We start from the raw sequence: 21,110 nt of genomic DNA on the forward strand, positions 1-21,110 counted from the left end.
TCTGCCACTGAGCATCGGAAGAGAGTGTGGATTCATGCGCACGGAGCCTTAGAGCAAATGTGGACCTCCTCCCTGTTGAGCACCAAGTCCCCGTCCATGTTAAACCTCCGTCCCCGCCGCCCTCCTCGCTCGGGTTGGCAGACGCATGACGTCAACGACGGTGGTACACGTAGTTTGTCTCGGTTTAAAGCTTGCGTGACTGCAAGGATTCATCTTCTTTGGTTCTTTCGGTAAAGTCGCGTAGAATGAGAATAAAATAATAAATTGATAAAATAAAATAACACAATAATATTCTCACGACGTTTCGGCCACAACACAAGTGGCCTTCATTAGGTGAAGGGGACGAGACTGTCTGGAGGACAGCGCTGGAGTGAGTCTCGTCCCTTCACCTGATGAAGGCCGCTTGTGTTGTGGCCGAAACGTCGTGAGAATTTTATTGTGTTATTTTATTTTATCAATTTATTATTTTATTCTCATTCTACGTGACATTACCGAAAGAACCAAAGAATAAGTTGTTTGTCGTTTATTGTGAAAATTCGGGCACAGTTCCTATGATCACTGTTACATTGCTTTTATGGCTTTATTTTGGTGATTTCGAAAAGTTTTTTTGGTTTGGCCATGTTTGCTTGTTGTAGTACGGAGTTAAACTGATGGCTTTAATCTAAGCTGTCTTGTTGGTTGTTGTTGTTTGACTTGCATCCCACTGGGATTTTTGCACACAGCGTTGGTGTACGGTGCTTTTTCTGGAATATTTTAGCTGTTTTTTCCTGGATGTTTCTGTTTGCCAAGTCACTTTAAGATGTTTTCTTGTTCATGTTTTTGTTTGTTGCGGTTGCAATTTGTTCAAGAGCCGAATGTCTCACAGGGCTACACCAAATAAATGAAACTGAAATGAAATTAAAAAAAAAGTTTCGTCGCGCGAGACGCGCGGTGTGATTCCTCCCGCGACAACGTCACAACAACGGCGCTGAGCAGCAGCGCGCGACGACGTCACTCCGCGACGCGATGGCGTCACGTCACGGTCAGGCTGAACTCGGGGCGCGACGACGTCACGGCGCGACGCGATCTCGTCACGAACCGGCGCGCGGGTCTTGACGTCACGGCGCGACGCGATGTCGTCACGAACTCGGCGCGCGGGTCTCGACGTCACGGCGCGACGCGATGTCGTCACGAACTCGGGGCGCGAGGGCGTCAACCCGCGACGCGATGGCGTCACGCCGCCGCGCTCCTGCTTAACCGGGGCGCGACGGCGTCACGGCGCGACGCGACGGCGTCACGCACACGGGGCGCGATGGCGTCACGGCGCGACGCGATTGCGTCACAGACGGCGTTAAAACAAAATCGTCTTGCGGGAGGCGCCTTCCCAGAGTCCCGCGCGCGCAAACATGGAGGAGCTGGTGGTGGAGGTGCGCGGCTCGAACGGCGCCTTCTACAAGGTATGGCGGCCCTGGTCCCACACCCCGCGCCTGTCCCTTCTCGCTTGCTCGGCCCCCTCCCCAGACCACCTCGGGGCTTCCCCCGAGTGCGGTCCGCGTCTCGTGGCGGCCCACGGGCGATCGGCGCTCGCTCGCTCGCGGGGCAGCCGACGCCGCGGTTGAGGGGGCCGCGACGCAGAGAGAGAGTCGAGGCCTTCAGGTGCGACGGTGGTGGTGGTGGTGGTGTGGAGAGCGAGGGGACACGGGGAGAGACGCGGGGAGATGGTGGTGGGGGAGACGCGGGGAAAGAGGGGGAGGCACGGGGATGTGGGAAAAGCAGGGAGGACATGGGGAGATTGGGAGACGCGTGGACATGCGGAGTTTGGGAGGCACAGGGGTCGGAGACATGGGTGAGGGCCGGTGGGAGACACGCTGACCACCGGGATACACTCAACATTGAATTCGAAGAGAGACGGAGACACGAGTGAAGGGAGACTGGAGTTGGAGCGAGACACGGTGTACAATACACGTGGGAGACGCTCGAGGTATAGGGACACGGGGGCGAGACGTGAGGAGAGAGATTGACACAGGATTCACGGGAGAGACGGCGAGCGAGGCCACCGCTAGACAGGAGGCGAGAACCATGGGAGACACGGCGGGGGGACAGGCACAGGCAGAGACGACACGGCTGGTGGAGGGAGAGTTGACAGGGTTGCCATCGTGGGTTGCGAAACCAGGGAGTCATTGGGCCACAAAGCAATAGAAGCTGTAAGCCACATAGTTCATGAGGACAGGCAGGCATAGATGTAGATTGACAGATGGGAAGACGGGAATTAGTGGCCTCAAGTCACCACATAGGTTGTACTGTAGTTTGACAACTAAGTTACAACATTGACCAGCCCCTTTCCATACATTTGTGTTGTCATAGCTACCATGAACAGAAGGGAATGGCAAGCGTGCCCCCGTGGCCTAGAAATTAAAATTGTTTTTTGATTATTATGTTAGACGGTGCATGGCTTTAACACTTTTGGGGTTTTTTTGTTATCGAGACACTTCACCGCTGATTTTTTTTTGTGTCGATTTTGAGAGAGGGATGAATCTGGTGCTCAACTCTTCCATCAGAGACCGAGCACTAGACAGGTGTGGGAGGGGGGGGGGAACCATGGGTGGTTTGGGCTTCTGACAAGATGCAGTTCTCACGCACGCCGCATCTAATGTCCAAATGGTGGCAGCGCACTCCGATTGGGGTTTTCTTGGGTAGAAAATTACAAATTGTCAGATTTCAAACGTTGTGTATGACAACAATAACGTACTCCACACCACTCACATGGCCAAAGTGAAAACTCCGAAAATCGCAACGTCGCCGAACGCGTGCGGTAGCTAAAATAAGTCCTCCACGTGGCCGGTGTGAAAAGCTTGCTCACAAATGGAGACACTTGTGCGTTGGTTGATACAGAATGGAGTTTGCAGACTATTTTTGGTGGGCACGGTCACACATCGCGGCACCCTACCAATCGGCTATAAATACAGCGAGGATGGAGGGAGTGGGGGGGGCATTCCATGGTGTGGCGTGTGTGTGGGCTTGTTCGCCAGCCTCTTGTGGGACCGTCAGCTGTCGCGCCTGTCAACAGATTGAATGGCGACCCGAGGTCCCTTTCCTTGGGTTTCACAGGAGCAGTACCTACGGTACCCCTTCGCAAAGAGAGCGAGAGAGAGCATCCCCCTGCGTGGGGAAGAGAAAACGCTCCCGTGACAGAATGATGGCTGTGTGGCCCGGTGAGGCTCTATTGCGCACGACGGCTGACGATGATTGACAGGGAGGCAGGACTTTTCCGCTATCGCGTCTGGGTGGGCTGCCCGGGGGGGGGGGGGGGTGGCAATGTTTCAGACACCGTAACTGGGCAAGGCAATTTTGGCGGAATCCCTCGAGCGTTCTCCACTTTTGGGATTTGGCCTCTCTTGGTGGTTTTCTTTTGCGAGCGTACGAGCCGAAATGGTTCAGGGACACCTTCCTTCGCGTGGGTCTTAAGTCTCTGTTGGCTGCTTTTTTTCCTTAAAAGAAAAAGCAAGTCTGATGAATGGCACCCATTTGGATTTTTTCGTGTGGTTATTGGGACAAACTAAAGAGGGAGAAGATAGTGGCTTTTGTGGAGTTGACTGCTGCCCCAAGTGTGTGTGTTCTCTCATGGAGGAGCGGTGGTGCAGCGGTTAGCGCGCTGCGCTACGAACCCGGCACCCCGAGTTCGATTCCCGCTGATGGCCAACACCAGTGGCGATTATCTGAACCGGTCCTGGGCCTCCCCTAGGTCGACTCAGCCTCTGATAAGTACCTGGTGCTCTGTGTTAACATCGCCACTGGGGAGACAAATGTGGTCTGGCATGGTGTTGGCCACCCACCCCCTCGTGTGCGGTGCTGGCCTTCATAGGTGCTCACTAATAGCACTTGCCCCAACAGTCTGCTCAGGCTATACAGGGGATCTTTGTCTCACGGTCATCCACCCTGTCATCTCTCCACTCTTGTCATCTCTCTCCGTACCTGCAAGGCAAGCTGTTTACACGCTTATTGCGTAAATTGTCTTGTAATGTTATAGGAGCTTTTTTGTATAAGAATTTGATTTCGTGTACATATGAAGTAGCTTCTTGCAATGTCGATGTTGGGTTATTTTTGCTTCACCATTATTGTAGTGACATTCTTATAGCCACTCAACCGTTTAAACAACCAACGATGACCAGCTTTAAGTTTTTATGCCAGGAGTTGCCAGCTAAGTTTAACCAGAATAGTGATGGATATTTTGACCAGAGATCACCCGCGCTGTGAATGATGCAGTTTTTAATATCTTTGTTGGGTCATTACCTCACCGTGAACAGTATATTCACATTTTGTTTGTTTGTTGTCTTTCCCCCACACCTCCGATTAGCACGGTTGGCTACGTGCAGTACAAAAGTGTAACATGCATTGTTTGTATTATTGTTATGCTTGTTTCCCCAGGAAAGTTTCACGGTGTCTCAAGACTTTTTTCATGACCACATTGCTTTGCCAAACATCGCAATGCAGGACTCTCCTGAAAAAGTGGCGTGAGACTTGGTGAAGCTTTCTTACATGAATAAATTACATGTTCAAAAATGTTTTTTTTGCAAATGGAATGAAGGAGTACCTGGAGAAAACCCCATTCATATGAGGGAAATTATACTCAAAAGGTCCACACAAATGAATCCCGAGATCCCATTTTTTTGTATTGTCAGCTTCTAGTCACCCGATATCCCAAACCCGTTTATGGAACTTCACAAATCTGCGGGCTTCACCAGCCCCTTGTTTCCAAAGTGCGGGATCACAGGTGTATGCCACCTGGCACAACTCTTTACGTGACACGTGTTTGGGTTCGTAGGGTTTACAAAAGGCAACAGGGTTTCATGTGGAAGAACGGGTGTTTAGTTGGTTTGAATTTGGACAAAGTCTTTCGGGGGCATGGCTGGATCGTGTGTGAAATGCTACATTTTTATATTGAGGTTCATGAGCCACATAACGACTTCAGGTGTGGTTGTGTTGCGACACCTGATTCTTCTTGTGAAGTGTCACTCAGGGCACAAGTTGATTATGTGTCCCATTCTTTGGTTACCGTCTCCGCAGCCACATTATGGGGACTATCTTCGGTCTTCAGTTTGGAGCAATAATTGCTCTGAAAATCTTTCATGTCTGAACATTCAATATCCATAAGTCTCATGACATGGGCCAAAGATGAGCGATGCTGTATCTCGTGTTTATTCATTTGTGAGATTTGACTTGCTTGGACCTGCTGTAAATCGTTATGACGGAATGGTTCATCGCAGTTCAGTAACGTGTAAAATAAACCTTGTAGGTTTGACTCACCTGTCTGTCAGTCACACAACCATCATCCTTGCCTTGTTCTCTTTTGCTCTACCAGGCTTTTGTGAAGGACATTCTGGAGGACTCTCTATTAGTGGCATTTGAAAACAAGTGAGTTCTTACACATTGGTTAAATGCTGCCACAAAACAGGTTCAGAAAAATCACCCGTGCACATGGGCTATCTGATGCTTTCCAACCTGCGCTTGTCATCAGAACTATATAATTAATGGTACGGAAACTGAAAGGCAGATGTCAGGGCCAAACTCGTATGCGGTTTTGCAAAGAGTATTTTTTTGCTCTGGCTAGGGTCTCAGTTTTCGGCAGTACTTTGATCAATGAGGCCAGTGTTCAATCGTGTGAGCCCCTAACAGCAACACAATCCTTTCAAGGATTGCAGTGCCACTCCCACCCCCATTATGGACAGATGGACAGAGCCACCTGAGTTGGAAAGCATTAAAAAGCACGGTTGCTTCACACGAGTGCATGACTGTCGGCGATGCCTGTGCTTTAATTGACTTGCAATGTCTTGTGACAGCTGGCAGCCCGAGCGTCAGATCCCATTCCACGACATCCGACTGCCTCCTCCGGATGACTTCAGCAAGGAGATTGGCGAGGGCGACGAAGTGGAGGTGAGCTCCACAACACACGGCTGTGCTCCCCTTCGACAAACTCCCGTCGGACCTATGATGACCTGAATCGCGCTCTACGGTGCAATTTGGTCAAATAATACAATGCCGATGTGAGTTTTAACATGCGCATAGCAGGTGAGCTTAAGATGTAACGGCTGGTAATTGTGTTTTTAACAATTTTGCAGTTTATTTTAGTGATAATATTTACTCGGTAAAAACATTGCTTGGAATCGAGACTACAGGGTGTTTAAAAGAGATGGACCCAATTTCAAAGCAGTATATTTGACGATGGCAACATGTTACAATTACACAAAAAGTTACAAACAGTTTAATGAGTTATCAAGTTTTACTAACCATTTTATAAATGCTCTATGTGCCGTCCCCCTGGTGGCACAAAAACACGGTCTTTGACGTATCCCCACAAGAAAAAGTCGCAGGGTGTGATGATGTCTGGGGATCTTGGGGGCCAAGAGTGTAGCGCCAAGTCTTGGGGTCCCGTGAGACCTATCCAACGTTGAGGCGGTGTTGTCTTGCGAATGACTGAGGCTAGGGGCTGTCTGTGCGCTGGGAGAGGCGTCGAGCGGTAATCATTTGAAAACTCTATGCCCCGCCCTTTCAAGTGGTAAGCGTTTCATTCATGGGCGGTTCGTGGTTGCAGAGATATATCGATTTCAAATCGGGTCCATCTTTTTAAAACGCCCTGTATTTCAGTCGGTTCCTGCATTGGAAAGTTTAACCCGGTTGCACGTTCAACCGGGATCGAGACGTCATCATGGCCAAAGTTGTTGATGCCACCACTGCACCTCATCACCAACGCTTTCTACCCTCCACCAGATCCCGCAGCTACTGCACAGTAGCCATACAGCGACCTCCAAGATGTATCCTCAAGAGTATTCCATCATCTGCTCTTAGGTCTTCCCCCTGGTCTCTCGACTAGTGAACACCCATTCCAGTGCTTTTCTTGGCAATCGACCCTCACCCATATAATAGTTGAGTGCGTTTGGTGTGGGACGAAGCCGAGTACCCCAAAAAAAACCTACACACGTGGGGCAAAATACTTTTGGCCCACACAGACATGTTTACAAACCCACTTCGTGTACTGTCTTCTCGTTGCCATCCCTGCATGATTCACCAACCCTTTCCTTTCAAAGCACTCGATTCCAGAGTACACCAATGCATCCAGATGAAGCTGTTATCCCTTTTTATAATTTACCCATAGATTGTGTGTTTGTACACTGTTACACGGTGGTGTGTGTGTGTTCACACGGTTATATGGTGATGTGTGTGTTCACTTTGTTACGCGGTGGTGTGTGTGTTTACACGGTTATATGGTGATGTGTGTGTATGTTCACACGGTTATATGGTGGTGTGTGTTCACTTTGTTATGCAGTGGTGTGTGTATGTGTTCACACGGTTATACGGTGGTTTGTGTGTGTTCACACGGTTATACGGTGGTGTGTGTGTTTGGGCAGGTGTTCTCTCGGGCCAATGACAATGAGCCGTGCGGCTGGTGGCTGGCGCGGGTCCGCATGATGAAGGGAGAGGTGGGCTTGCCCACTCATACCTGTTTTCAATGAAAGTCTAAGCACGTTGACGTGGCCGTGCCAGGCTGTCGGTGTAATGCTCTGTGATTGGCTACTTTGTAGTGGTTTTGCGAAGGTCAGATTGTCTCGTTCCGTACTGGTCAGACGAATCCCGCATTCTGCTTCTGTAATAGAACTGTGAACAGGGCTCTAGCCCTGACCCTAATGAGATCCTGGGTGTGAATCGGTGTTATAAAGTGATGGTCACAGCCAGATCACTAGTGACCAGAAGAAGTTATTAATATTAAATTTGCGTTTTTCACTTAATTTAGAAAAAACGTCTTGCTGAGAAATAAAAACAATGATTGGTCTACCTGCCTTGTGATGAGCACCTCTGTGTAGCAGGATAAAGCTGCAAAGTATTCGTCCCTTAGTCATGGATGAGAGGTCCAATGTAAGGATCTCGGAAGTAGTTTTGTGATGTACCCTTTCACGGCCGTTGTCGAATATGGGGAGACACAGTCGTCTTTGAGATTTCCGATGGAACACGTCACATGACGGGCGAGAGCACTATGGGGATAAACTTGCGGAAAAAAGAGAATGAGCTGGTGAAGTGCTTTGCTGCTGCTGCGTGGTTGTAAATGCTCTCCGTTTTTTCAGTTCTATGTGATTGAGTACGCGGCGTGTGATGCAACGTACAACGAGATCGTGACGATAGAGCGTCTTCGACCCACCAACCCCAACAAGGCGATTGGAAAGAACGCGTTCCACAAATTCTCCATCCCTGTGCCCGAGGACCTCAAGCCACAGTGAGTTCCGCATTGACGGATGTGGGGATACGCGTGGGTTGTGAAAAGGCTCCCGGATGCATCTTTGGACAAGACCGCGCGGGGCTGAGAGACAGAATCAGAATCTTTATTTATACTAGAGGAATCCGATGAGCTATGAAGCCCTTTCACATGTCCAGTAGGGACGGGGTCAGAACGTTACAACAACAGAAAACGATAGGAGTGCAAAGTAGAGAAGACAAGAAAGTCAAAATGAATAAAGTATAAAAGTACAAATAGCGTAAGTACATCAATTCCTGCCGATTTTTCAACACTAAATGCAAGTTTGGGCAAGCCAGCAAATCCACATCAAAAACAAAAACAGTCCCAGGACACACCATGACAACCTCCGATTATTACGGCCGTCTACGTACCGTGCGAAAGAAGTTCAACATATAGTAATAGGTCATCTGGTCCAACACCAGTGGAGACTAGGCTCTAAGAAAAGCCGTCTCGGGTGTGGACCAATCAAATTCAAGGACAGTGCATATTATTATCAGAGTTGTCTCTTTTGTTTGCATTTTGACTGCTTGTGTTGTGGTTATTGCAAACATGATACCTTGAATAAAGGTGTCAGTTTTTGTGCCAGTTAAAAGGGTAAAACCTATTACTATATATTGTTACTGGCAAAGGAGGTCTCATAAGTTCAACATACATACAACACACAGTCCCTCAGTAAAATTGCATATTAAAATGGAACTATCCAGCACTAATCTTCTGCTTCAGAATATTTTTAGATGGAACATTTACGATGTTAAGGGAGGAAACGAGTGACGCATAAAACGCCGCGATAGGAGAGAGGGCAGGGAACTGCAGCACTAATTCCCGGCCGTTTGTGTTCCCTCTCCAGCTGTGCGAGTGATGCTGTTCACAGGGACTTTAAGAAAGCAATTGGTGCCACATCCATACAGTTTGATGCCGAAAACAGTCGGTTGGTAGTGGTGGTAAGTGAGCACCGGGCTGGAGCGTGTTTTTTAAGTGCATGTACATTAAATCCATTCCCCTGTCTAGACCGGTGTGTTTTGTACGCAACTGAAAGTTTGTCATCGTTTCTTATTTACTCTTCGCTTTGCCTTGGGAGTCTTTGTCGAGTGCCGTGTTACATGGCACGCGTGCCTGCGTTGTTTCTGTTCGTCCCGATTCCTCCCCTAAGTCTACGAGCGACACGACCGTAAAGCGTGCCGGACTGCTGAGCGACATGCACTTCCGGAGCATCCGTACCAAGCTGCTGCTCCGCACGCGCAACGAGGAGGCCACCAAGCAGCTAGAGGTGGGCCCTTGGCTGTGCTGCTGCTCTTGGGCAATGTTGCTGTGTGGTGTGTGGCTTTAACGGCCTGGGTTGACGGAAGTTTCTCCGTTCATTTAATTGACTTTGTTCCCTTTATTGAAGGCCAGGTTTAAGCACCTGTTGGCGAGTCCAGCCAGGTGGCTCAGCAGTAGAGTGAGCAGCCCACAATCAGAACGTTGCGAGTTCAAATGTTTAGTAGGGTGTTGGCATCATCTCTCTGGGGTATATTTAAAATTCGTCACCTTTTTTTTATGAAGTCAACAATTGTTGTCCTGGTTATGTCCTTTCCCACCACACCATAGGATTGCAGAATTTCCACCACTGGCTCAGGGCTGTAAAAGAAGATGGACACCACTTCAGTGGTCATATGAACAGGAAAACACTTGGACTTGCTTTAACATTTTCCCCCGTACTGTGATCGTGAATGTGGCTCAGCCCCTCCGGTTACCGTGTGTGCGGGTCCGTGGCTTGAGTGCACTCCCCTGAATTCCAGCATCTTCCCTCCTGTTGGCAAGGAGGGTAGTGGCGGGCGTTGCGTGCGTGTTTCAGGAGGCTCGGAGTTGAGCCGATCGCACGTTTGTGTGCAGAACACCAAGCAGCTGCAGTCAGGTTTCCATGAGGAGTTCAGTGTGCGTCCGGAGCTCATGGGGCTGGCGATCGGCACGCACGGCGCGAACATCCAGCAGGCGCGCAAGGTGCCCGGCGTGACCGCCATAGAGCTGGACGAGGACACCAGCACCTTCCGCATCTATGGGGAGGTGCGACGGCAAACTCGCCTGCACGCACGTATACACACACACGTACGCACGCAGGCATGCACATACACAGACGCGCACGTGCATAGGAAGCACCATCACACGTACGCAAGCAGGGCAGGCATGTGTGGCGACCTGAAGTCTTGGCTTCGGTGGCTGACTCACTCTTTTCACAGCACTCTATCTTACGGTGCCAATGGTAAACATATTCACGCGATGATTTCTTGCACTAACGTCTCCATTGCCAAAATTGCGGCGCGCTAAATTGCAGTGCTCCGGTTACAACGCCTCACACCAGCTGGCTTTTCTGGTAGTCGGGAGTCTTCGTCAGCGTGTCGCTCACCTCCCCGCGTGTGGCCTGGCTTCTCGAGGCAGACTGCCGAGGCTGTGAAGGCTGCACGCAGTTTCCTGGAGTTCATGGAGAAGCCCATGCAAGTCCCGCGCGACCTCGTCGGTACGGATACACGCGCGCGGTGCATTCCCTATTTGCGCCGGTGGCCGCCTATTGTGTTTGCCTCGCCCGGTTGTGGGACCTTGTGCCAGAATCGTTGGCATGTGGAGCAGCTGTTACCTGTACGTAGCGAGTCGATGACTCTTATTTCGCGATTTGGTGTCATGATCTAATTCAACCACCGATTATTTTTCGCTCATCACCTCGTTTGTAACGTTTCCCAGTTTTTTTACCTCAATTGTAACTCTCGGAATATTTCGAGGAATAATCGATGTTTATGAATAATTATTGATTTTTACACGCACACAAAGTCGATGCACATCAACTCGATGAAAACTCATTTATCTATAACTACTTTTGTGTGTTTTGTTTGTTGTCCTTCCCTCCCCCCGCACCTCCGATTAACGCGGTTTGACTACGTACAGTGCGAAAGAAGTTCGACATATTTAGACATAGAATACGAAGCTTAAGAATTGATTGTCATTGATGCATTGGTACCCGCCTACCTAATAGACTGTTCTGTGTTTTAGATTGATTGAGTTTGCATATCCAAGAGCGGTTTTCACTTCTGATGGTGGCGAGCCAGCAGTGGGTTGTCGGTGCCATTGAGCCACCCGATCCTGAGAAGCCCCGCTCATTGCGGAGGAGCCTGGGTGTGCGTCTGGGAGAGTGGATTTGTAACCGTGCCGTGTCGTACCAGTTGGCCGAGCGTGCATTTGCAAGCGCACGCACTCTTGTCACGGAGGGGTGAACGGTGGCTGCTGTTGCTTGCTGGTCCGCTGCGTGTGCAGGGAAGGTGATCGGGAAGAGTGGGAAGGTGATCCAGGAGATCGTGGACAAGTCCGGGGTGGTACGCGTACGCATCGAAGGCGACAATGACAAAAAGCTGCCGCGTGAAGAGGTGACGCCTCATCTTAGACGTGACCGTATCGCACCCTTATCTCCCTCGCCACCATCGCTATTCTCGCCACCCTCGCCATCTCATCATCGCCACATATCGCCATCGCCCTCGCCACCATCACCACCATCACCACCATAACCACCATCACTATCCTCACCACTTATAACACTACTTTCATCCTCCCCACCATCACATTCTTCTCCACCATCACCACCATCGCCACCATCACCACCATCGCCACCATCACTCGCCTCACTACCCTCTGCCATCATCCTGCGCACGCACATTTAAAAAATGTATGACAGTAGTCCCCCGCTTCACCAGTGACATCAGTTAACGGTTTTTCGGTTAACGTTTCTCCTCCCATAGGACCCCATGGTTTCGACTAAAGTAAAAATGTTGACGAATGATATGTTTACTTTATGTATGTGGGGCGCCAATTTTTGGCCAATCGGAGCACTCGTAAGTGGACTGAGCCACACCTTCAGCCAATTAGCGACGCTCTTGCAGACTCGGTGATTTATACTTATAAAGTTAATTAATAGTTATTGCAATGGCCCTTAAAGTGAATTAGCAAGAAGGAAAAGAGTAGGAAAGTAATTAACCTTAAAACAAATTATGAAATCACTGCATGAGTGTTTAAATGTTATGAACTATGTTTTAGGGTCAAAAAGGTCAACTTCAGATCGTCTTGGAACGCATTGATGCTTTTAACATGTAATTCCTATATTTGATTAACAGTTATTTCGGTTAACAGTAGTTTCTGTGGAATGTTAGCCGAGGGACAACTGTGTTTAGATCTAAACGAGGTAGTTTTTATTTAATTGTAACCACAGACGTGTAAGCAACTGAGAACTTACGAGTGTTTAACCTACCATGCACACTTTTAAATAAAGAAAGTGGAAATAAGTAAATTATCAATAAATATATTTTTTATCATTTATTTAAATTTCTGTTATTAATAGGCGATGCCTTGATTTTTAAAACAGTTTATTTAATCTTTGTCAGTAACCCAGGGCAATACGCTTCAGCAAAGTCCCATTTACAGTAGCCAAGTAGCCCAGTGGTTGAGCGTGCGGCTTTCAATTTGGAGAGGTCACGAGTTCAAATTCCGGCTGGAAGTTTACTCAGCCCACCATTACCTCCGGGGTCGATAAAACGAGTACCGCTTAATGGGGAAGTCAACAGATGTTGTGCTATGGATAAACTCACCCCTTGCCATAGGAATGTGGAATTTCCACCGCTGCCTTAGAGCTGCAAACAGGTGATGGGCACTGCCTCAATGCTCATTTGAGCAGCAAATCGCTGACTCACTGATATGAAATGAGTAAAGTGACGTGGATGTTGTTTGCCATTGTCTGGGTTTCAAATGTGACCCTCATGCATCTGTGTGCCTTGCCTTTACATCTCACCTACCAGGGCATGGTTCCCTTCATCTTTGTGGGTACTAAAGAGAACATCAGCAATGCCCAAGTCCTGCTTGAGTACCACCTGGCCTACCTGAAGGTATGTGTGTGTCTCCCTATCAGCACAGCCGTATTCTCAAAACCACAGTAGTAATGGCGTCTATCATTTCTGGAGTTGATAATTGTTTACATTTTATGACGGTTTCAATATATATAAAATTAGCTTTACTACCCGGCTTCGCCCGAGACTTGGATTCTTGTCTTGGATTAATACACGGCCTACGCGGAGGGTTGGGGGGGGGGGTGGTGCGTGACGTCAGCAGGCACACTGCGTGACGCTGCGCATGCGGGTGACATGACAGAGATGTGGCGTCACCGCTCACTTGCGTGCAAAATATATCCATTATTGCGCCCCCCCCCCCCCCCAAAAAAAATACAAAAGTCTATTTACATATTTTTGCATTGTGTACAGTCTGGAAGCTACCCACATGCCAAATTTCAAGTTTGTTGCATGTTGGCAAGTATGCTAAACATTTCGAACAGACACACATTCACAAATTAACCTTTTATATATATAGATTACAGCAGGTCATGCATGTGCACTACTATGCCCGTGTGCATCCATATGGGCAGCGCATAGCACGCTCCGCTACGCACCCAGCGATCCGTGTTCAATTCCTGCTCAGGGCCAGCACCAGTGACGATAATCTAAACCGGTCCTGGGCCTCGTCTATGTCGATTTGGCCTCAAACGAGTACCTGTTGCCATGTGTAAACACCGTCACTGGGGAGACAAAGGCTGCTGGGCGTGGTGCTGGCCACCCACCCCCTCGTGTGCCGTGCCGGCCTTCATAGGTGCTGCTACTCACGAACAGCACTTGCCCCAAAAGTCTGTCAAAGCTACACGGGGGGGGGGGGGGGCCTTTGTCTTTTTGCAGGAGGTGGAGGAGCTACGACTCGAGCGCCTCCAGATTGATGAACAGCTGCGGCAGATCCGGCTGGGCCCACGCGCCGGTGGACCCGGTCGCCCCGATCGGGACAAGGGCTACCTGACCGACGACAGCACTGCCGCCGCCTCCCAGCAGCAGCAGCAGCAGCAGCAACGCAATGCTCGCTCCTATAATGGCCGGGGTCGGGGCGGGCGCCGTGGATACACGTCTGGATACAGTACGTGACCGCGAGCTGTGACCACATCCACCACCTGTCGTGTTGACAAGGGTTACGGCGAAGGGCAAAGGCACTCGCGGCAGCAGAGTGGCAGCGTGGTGGTAATACCCGTGCCTCGCAGCAAGAAAGGACCTTAGTTCGACTCCTGACTCTGGCACCTTTTTGTGTGGAATTTGTACGTTTTTCCCTGTGTTCTGCACGGACTTCCTCTGGGCTCTTTGTGCTCCTCCGATAGCTAGAAAAAAACCACACACAACTTGACTGGTATTGACCAAAACATACAAATGCTAACAAAAATACCTGCAAATTATTCAAATGGGATTACACACAGTGGCAACGTCACCCCCTGCTGCAAAAACTTGGCAGGACCCTCCTGAAAAAGTCTTGAGACCCGATGAGACTTCCCACGTAAGCAAGTGTAATGATATGGATAATTACTCAGAAGTGTAACTTTGGGTGCCGTAAGTCAAAAAGTTGCGCGTCGCCGTGTTGTGATAAAACCATTGTTTTAAAAAAAGTAACAGCAGTGGTGCACAAGCGTGCAATGCAACCTCAACGCGGTCCATCATTGGTGAATGGTGAATTGGAGAGTTTTAAATCTGTACTCCAGACCCCACCACCTTCGCTTAACCTTGATTTCTTCATGAGTTTAAATTCATGTTGGCTAAGCAGAGACATTTCAATACCGATGCGAGTTTCATTCTGGTCTTATATTTTTGTGTGCAGTCACTTTGATACACTCTTTGAATTATACTTATTCATTATTAACAAAAAGAAAATAAGAAAAGGTTTTTGATCTTGGTGTTTCCATCGACGAACACCGCACAGCATCCATGCACAAACATCCATGCAGGCACACGTCAGCACTGGGCCTGCGGTGCTGAGCAGCCTGAGTTGAAATCGGAGTGAACACCTTTGGTAAAACTGGGTTCTCAAATGTTCACGGTCACGAATGAATACACAAAACACTTTGATGAATTTTCTTTTTAAACTTAGGTATATTATTTAGTTCCGAGAACTAAACAATGCTTTGATGGTGCGTCACATGACGAACACTTCCAGCTGAACAGGAACGAGGAGGAGCGTTTCAAGGGACCTCTGCGGTGTTGCTGCTGTTCGTAACAGCTCCGACTGCGTTGCCTCGCGTGTGACGTGGTGCAGAGAGCACGGCTCTACCACAGCTGGGGGGTGAAAGACAAACGGAAGAAAGTGGCCGTGCGTGAACATGCGAGAGGCCGCGCTAATTCCCGTGTGCTCCGTTGAAGGCACGAACTCTGAGCTGTCGAACGCCTCCGAGACGGAGTCGGAGCGACGGGAGGATCGGCGTGGCCGGGGCGGCGGAGGCGGCTCTGGAGGCGGCGGCGTGGCCGGGGACACCACGGAGCGCAAGGAGGAGACGCGCAGCCGTCGGGGTGGCAGTAGCGGTGGAGCCAGCGCCGCGCGGGGCCGCGGGGGAACCTCTGCAGCCGGGCCAGTCAAGGGCGGCGGTGGAGGAGGAGGCGGCGGAGGTGGCGGAAGCAGCAGCAGCAAGCCCGGGGCGACCAGCATCAGCTCCGGTGAGGTGGGCGTGTCGCATGGCCGACACAGTTGTAGCAGTGAGACAACGCCACGACGCGTCACTCCGGCTCCGAATGGCCACATTGTCTCCCTGCTGAATTCAAGATTGATGTTCAAATTTGGAATCTACTTATGAAGCCATTTGCTCTATTGGAAAAAAAAAAAAACCTTGATTCCTGGCTGGCTGGCACGCAAGTGTCAGTGCGCGGTGGTGATGTCACAGCGCACATCTGCGTGATGGCATCACCCGCATCCCACAGTGTTGAGCCGGATTAGTGCTTCGCGCCGATATCAGGTCCCCACCCAACCCTCCGCCACCGTCCACCCCGGAGGTGGATCCCGCACAAATGCGCCACTGCTGGCAGACTAATGCCCGTTTGCAGGCCAGTTGTTGAGTCCCCTCGTACCGATGGGGACAGCTGCCGTTGGGGGTGCCCATTTAAATCATGTTGAGATGTGAAGTGCTGTCGAGTGTGTATCAATAACACCCACCGCCACCGCCGCCGCCACAAGCGCAGCCCCGGGTGGCCACTGCGGCGTCTCTTGCGAGCGCGCCGTTGCCTTCGCCTTTGCAGTGCTGCGCGACCCGGACAGCAACCCCTTCCGGCTGCTCGGGGAGCAGCAGGCAGAGGCGGAGCTCGCAGCCGACACGGACGGCAGCGAGACCCAGCTGAGGCCCCGGCGCCGGCGTTCGCGCCGCCGCCGCGCCGACGAGGAGCCCTCGCTGATGGACACCGTGAGCGAGTCGGACAGCGCGTCCGTCAACGGCGCCGGTGAGTCGGCTCCCTCCGGGGGCAAGTCTGGCGTCCGCCCGTGGCGCCCAGGCGGCTTCGAGGTCGGAGCTCCGAAAGGGCGCTGCCGAGATCGCGGCGTCCCCCACCCCCCGCCCGCGATCGTCGCCCGGTCCTCGAGTCGAGCGAGTTGACGGTCCGAGCGTGGTTACGGAACGACTGCGCAAAAAACCCATCGCGTCACATTTGTTTCGACGCTTACTGCGGATCATTACAGCTGTGGGCCCTTGCAGAGAGTGGGACCTGTTGTTGAGATTCTCGTGCCGGTGTTTACGCGCGAGCCAACTGCGAGCGAGTGAGGGTCTCGTGGTGCTGGGTGTGCGCGTGCGCGCGCGAACTCGCTGACTCGACTGTGGCCTATGGCTGTCTCATCAGAAGAGAGTGACGAGCCCAGGCCCCAACGGCGAAATCGGAGTCGGCGCCGGCGTCGGGCCCCGGCCTCCGGCTCGCTCAGCTGTGACCGGCAGATCCCAGGTGTCGTCTCCCAGGAGCCGGATGCGTTTGCATTGCATGCCTCTAACTCGCCCCTAACCCGTACCATATCTTGCACTCGTGGTCCCCCACCTTTGCTACTGGACAGGACTGGCCCTGTTCAGGATGTAGCTCCGCCCGTGTGCTGTGCGCCACTGCCCCTGCGTTGGTTGGAGATTGGAGTCAATGGAAGGGCACGGGGATGGAATTGTGTTCACGCTTGACGTGCAGGTTCGTAGTCATTGGTGCGAATGGCCACTGACGCTGCCGGAAATCTCTTCGGAAACCGGAGGAAACCGCTTCCGCTTTAATCCACATCTTGGCGCAACGCCGGTCACAGCGGTGTGACTTGTGCCTAGCAGCTCGGCGTGCGTCGGTGGAAGTATGGTGCCTACGGCGCACGGTGTGAAATGCTGCTTCTGTTCTCAGGTTGCTGTATAAACTTTAAAACGTGTTACCAAACGAACTGCCTGAATGTACAATGAGGGTGACGAGCCTCTTTTAGTTGCTAAGAAATTGGAGTCGCCTCTGCTACCACAGCAAAGGTGATTGGGTATTGATCGTCTCCCGTGCTCCGCTACGATCCACACGCAGCATAGGAGGAAAGAGGATTCATTTCTCGTTTAAAAGTTAAAGAAGTTTCTATCCAGTTCGGACAAGCGGTGCTCATCTCCATTGAAGGCCCTGAGCCAGCAAGTGTTGGAAATTCCACATCCCCACATGAGGAACCAGTCTCTTTCTAGAGCAATCCACTGCTCATTGCATCAACCATGGAAGCATAATGACTCGAGTTGAGCACCGACCTGGAATTGAACTCGCATATCTTTATTGTGAGCTTGGCACTCTTGACCACAGCTTCACACCCGGCCGGTTACGGACTCGAACTCAGTGGTTCTTAATCTTTTAACTGCAGCCTGCTCCCCTTTGGTTTTCAATTGTAAAAAAAAAAAAGATGTAAAAAAATACATGTTTGATGAAACAAAGTAGTTGTACTTACGTGTCCATGCTTAATTTGTGTTTTCGATTATTTACCTTCCAGAAAAATCTGGCCGTGTCTCACACCCCCAGAAAGGGCATTTCGCATCGACAGGGGGTGCGTGCACCCCAGGTTAAGAGCCACTGCTCGAAATGGTCAATGAAAACAATGCCGCTGTAATCCTCCTGTTGGCGTTCTGCTTTTACAATCAACAGAAGTGCGCAACTGTGCATCCGAATGCCAACGATGAGTAAACTAGTGACGTGGGCCTCTTGGTTAATGGAGCTCACTCACTGGTGTTTGAGATCTATGTAGATTTATCAGTATTGTTGACACTGGAGTTTGCATTGGTGATTTAAGAACGTGACTTTGCTGTTGACCATACCTGCGGCTGGGTGTGTTGGTTGGGATGTGTCGCTGTATTCAGAGAGTCCACCTACGTGTGAAACTTCCTCCGGTCACTGCGGGTCACGCTTTCCCTCGCAGAAACGAGGCGTCTTGTTTTCGTTCGGCTCATGTTCGTGATGGCGGTTTCTACGTTACCAAAGTTTATCTAACGTGTTACGTGTAAGCATGCACTTATCGAATGATACACACTCACAAAGAGATGTGATTGTTGATTGGGTGTTTCTTTAGCTTGCTGCTAATGTAATGCTCTTGACTAATTCACTAATTTTAAATGAGTTTTGTGCGTCTATTGCAGAGGAATAACCAGCATGTGTTTTTCGTGCAGGCTCTGAGCCCTTACAAGTCCTGTTTGAGCGTGCGTGAATGAGTGTGGTGGTGGTATTGGTGGGTTGAATCCATCGTGTGTGCGTGTGCACTGTGTTGTTTGCAGTGACGGTGGCCGACTACATTTCTCGAGCCGAATCCCAGAGCCGGCAGCGACCGCCCACCAAGGAGCCTCCACATCCGGTAATCAGACGGATTGATCAGTGGCTGTCCTCGCAGCCAGGCGAGCGTAGTCTTGGTAGCAGTACCCTTGAAGTTTGTCCAACACCAGTAAGCCCCCTTTCAAGGGATGTTGCACCTCGCACCGCAATGCCTCAGGAAGTTGAGGTTTGCAGCTGGACTGGTGGTCAATTTACGATTCTTGGTTATGATCCCGATTTAAATAATCTTTATCTGTTTATATGTCTCATTTGTGTTGGGCTTGGAATTTGTTTTAGGGTGAATTATATCAGTCTACGGCACACAAGCATATAATTTGCATATACTGTACAAAATCAATTAGATGTGCAAGTCGGTTCATGTATCATGATGGGCGCAGTTTATTTTCACCGATCGATCCGTTCCGCATCTAGAACTGACCGAGCTTTTGGAAGTGAGCAGCCAATCATGGCTGTGGGTCCCTGCAGAAAATTACTCGCCGCCAAATACTTTTTTCCTTTCAGGCACGGGCAGACGGATCCCTGAGTGGGGACAGCCCCGGAGCTCCTTCGAATGGCGGTGATATCGCCGCCGCCGCCACCACCGCTGTTCCCAGTGCCGCCAAACAGCAGCGGCCTCCTAAAAAGAGCGACCCCACAGATGGGAAAACTGAAGTGGGTCCGGCTGAGATGCTGCTAAACGGCGAAGCGTAACCGGCACCAGGGCTTGCCCCCACCTCCCGCGCTCTCGGTGCGAGCGCGTGTTTGTGAGTCCGTTCATGCGTGCGTTCATCCATGTGCGTTTGTGCACGCGCGTGTGCGAAACGTGGCGCTCCGTAGTTCGCTGCAAATGTTAACGCGTGCCGAGTCCCACAGGGCAAAGCCAAAAGATAAGCGCTTGCGTTGAGAACCTGTGAATAGCGATGAAGTAAAAATGGAGCCATTTTCAATTTGAGCCCCACACGAGAGGAAGGTGGTGGTGTGCCTTGTTACGATAGCGGGGCTGCTCTGCATCGGCGTCTCGTCTCCGGCGCAGGGAGAGCGGCGGAGAAATTTGACCACAATTGTAAGACATAAAATCGCAAATGACAAGAATTGTTCGCCCACAGTATGAACACTTTGTTTACTTTTGGACAAGCACTCTGGCTGGGATTGCTGTGCGCGTGATGCCATCACTCGGGCCGTACACAGAGTTTCTCTTTTCCTGTACGTGTGGTTTGGAGCAAACCCATAAACCTAATCGTATGTAAGACTACAGACGCGAAACTGTGGAATCTGATCCCATGCTTTCTGGCGTTGCCAAATAAATGCATTTGTTACAACGTTTTCAATTAGTACTTGTTTATTTATTCCAGATTGCAGTATTTATTATGGCTTTCTTTTTGCATGTGCTTTTTGGGTAATTGTTTTGTCCTTCGTAATTTATATTGAAGCCAGGTCCACCCATGAACAGTGACGTGGGGCTTGCGTTATCAAGCACTGTTATTCTTGATGTGCAATACACTGTATGCAAATAACAAATAAAGCTTGACCTGCCACTCACCCCTCTGCCGTTCAACCTCCACTGTCGTGGTTCATAAGAGTTGCAGCCGGCATCAATAAAACATGTCTCTCGCTGCGAAGAGGGCATGCAACCCGTTTGTGAATGCTGTCTCTATGGTTATATTGCTGGAGGTGCGTGGCGTTTTTACGTTCAGCCTCTGAGACTTGAATCTTTTAGAGCGCAACCGCCCTCTTGGCCGCGGCGCTTCTGTCACGGAACCCAGCGCTGCTCACTGATGATCCGATTCTGTGCGTCTGCAGCAGCCACTGTGGCTCCTAAACTATGTTCAAGAGCCCACTTGCAGTGTGCAGGAGGACTTACACAGCTCAAACTACATCTGTTATTCACAGCCTGAGATATCCAGGCTTGAAATACCCAGGCTGGGCCTATCCAAGCCGTGCCCCCCCGTATAGCCTGAATGGATTGTTGGGGCAAGTGCTGTTCGCCATCAACTATTAAGGCCGGCTGGGCAGGGCAGCAGCATGCCAGGGCCGTCTTTGTCACCCTAATGCTGATTACACACTGCACCAGGTACTTATTTAAGGCTGTCAAACTCGGAGGCTCAGGACCAGGTCAGATCTCTATTCATCACTGAATTTTGTAGTGGAATTGAACCCTGGTCACTGGGTTTGTAGTGTATTGTGCTAACCGCTGTGCCATCACTCCCAACCATCAC

The 21,110-nt window shown here is 50.5% G+C and overlaps 1 protein-coding gene across 4 annotated transcripts; it reads left to right on the forward strand.

Annotated features, from left to right (window-relative positions):
* The first annotated feature begins 1,283 nt into the window (after nucleotides 1–1,283).
* Nucleotides 1,284–20,433, forward strand: LOC116952511 (RNA-binding protein FXR1-like). Of its 4 annotated transcripts, none has more exons than XM_032971903.2 (17): nucleotides 1,284–1,436; nucleotides 5,339–5,391; nucleotides 5,817–5,910; nucleotides 7,383–7,454; nucleotides 8,094–8,242; nucleotides 9,111–9,204; nucleotides 9,414–9,530; nucleotides 10,136–10,306; nucleotides 10,679–10,757; nucleotides 11,546–11,655; nucleotides 13,075–13,161; nucleotides 13,999–14,227; nucleotides 15,493–15,783; nucleotides 16,360–16,557; nucleotides 16,951–17,049; nucleotides 18,861–18,937; nucleotides 19,417–20,433. In XM_032971903.2, exons 1-17 carry the CDS (start codon nucleotides 1,386–1,388, stop codon nucleotides 19,603–19,605), a joined length of 2,160 nt encoding a protein of 719 aa, XP_032827794.2. In that variant the 5' UTR covers nucleotides 1,284–1,385; the 3' UTR covers nucleotides 19,606–20,433. The 4 variants fall into 4 exon arrangements, with proteins under 4 accessions (XP_032827794.2, XP_032827795.2, XP_032827796.2 ...); XM_032971904.2 differs by having other exon boundaries at nucleotides 16,954–17,049; XM_032971905.2 differs by having other exon boundaries at nucleotides 10,148–10,306.
* The last annotated feature ends 677 nt before the right edge of the window (nucleotides 20,434–21,110 follow it).

The sequence above is a fragment of the Petromyzon marinus genome, chromosome 47 (genome assembly GCF_048934315.1).
Source record: "Petromyzon marinus isolate PM22_M1 ecotype Great Lakes invasive population chromosome 47, UKy_Petmar_22M1.pri1.0, whole genome shotgun sequence".
Classification (NCBI taxonomy): Eukaryota; Metazoa; Chordata; class Hyperoartia; order Petromyzontiformes; family Petromyzontidae; genus Petromyzon; species Petromyzon marinus.

Excerpts from the sequence above, each read along its gene's own strand:
- LOC116952511 (XM_032971903.2), top strand. The coding sequence starts at position 1,386 with ATGGAGGAGCTGGTGGTGGAGGTGCGCGGCTCGAACGGCGCCTTCTAC. Across the intron at positions 13,162-13,998 it reads ACCACCTGGCCTACCTGAAG|GAGGTGGAGGAGCTACGACT; the intron begins GTATGTGTGTGT and ends GTCTTTTTGCAG. Across the intron at positions 14,228-15,492 it reads TGGATACACGTCTGGATACA|GCACGAACTCTGAGCTGTCG; the intron begins GTACGTGACCGC and ends GCTCCGTTGAAG.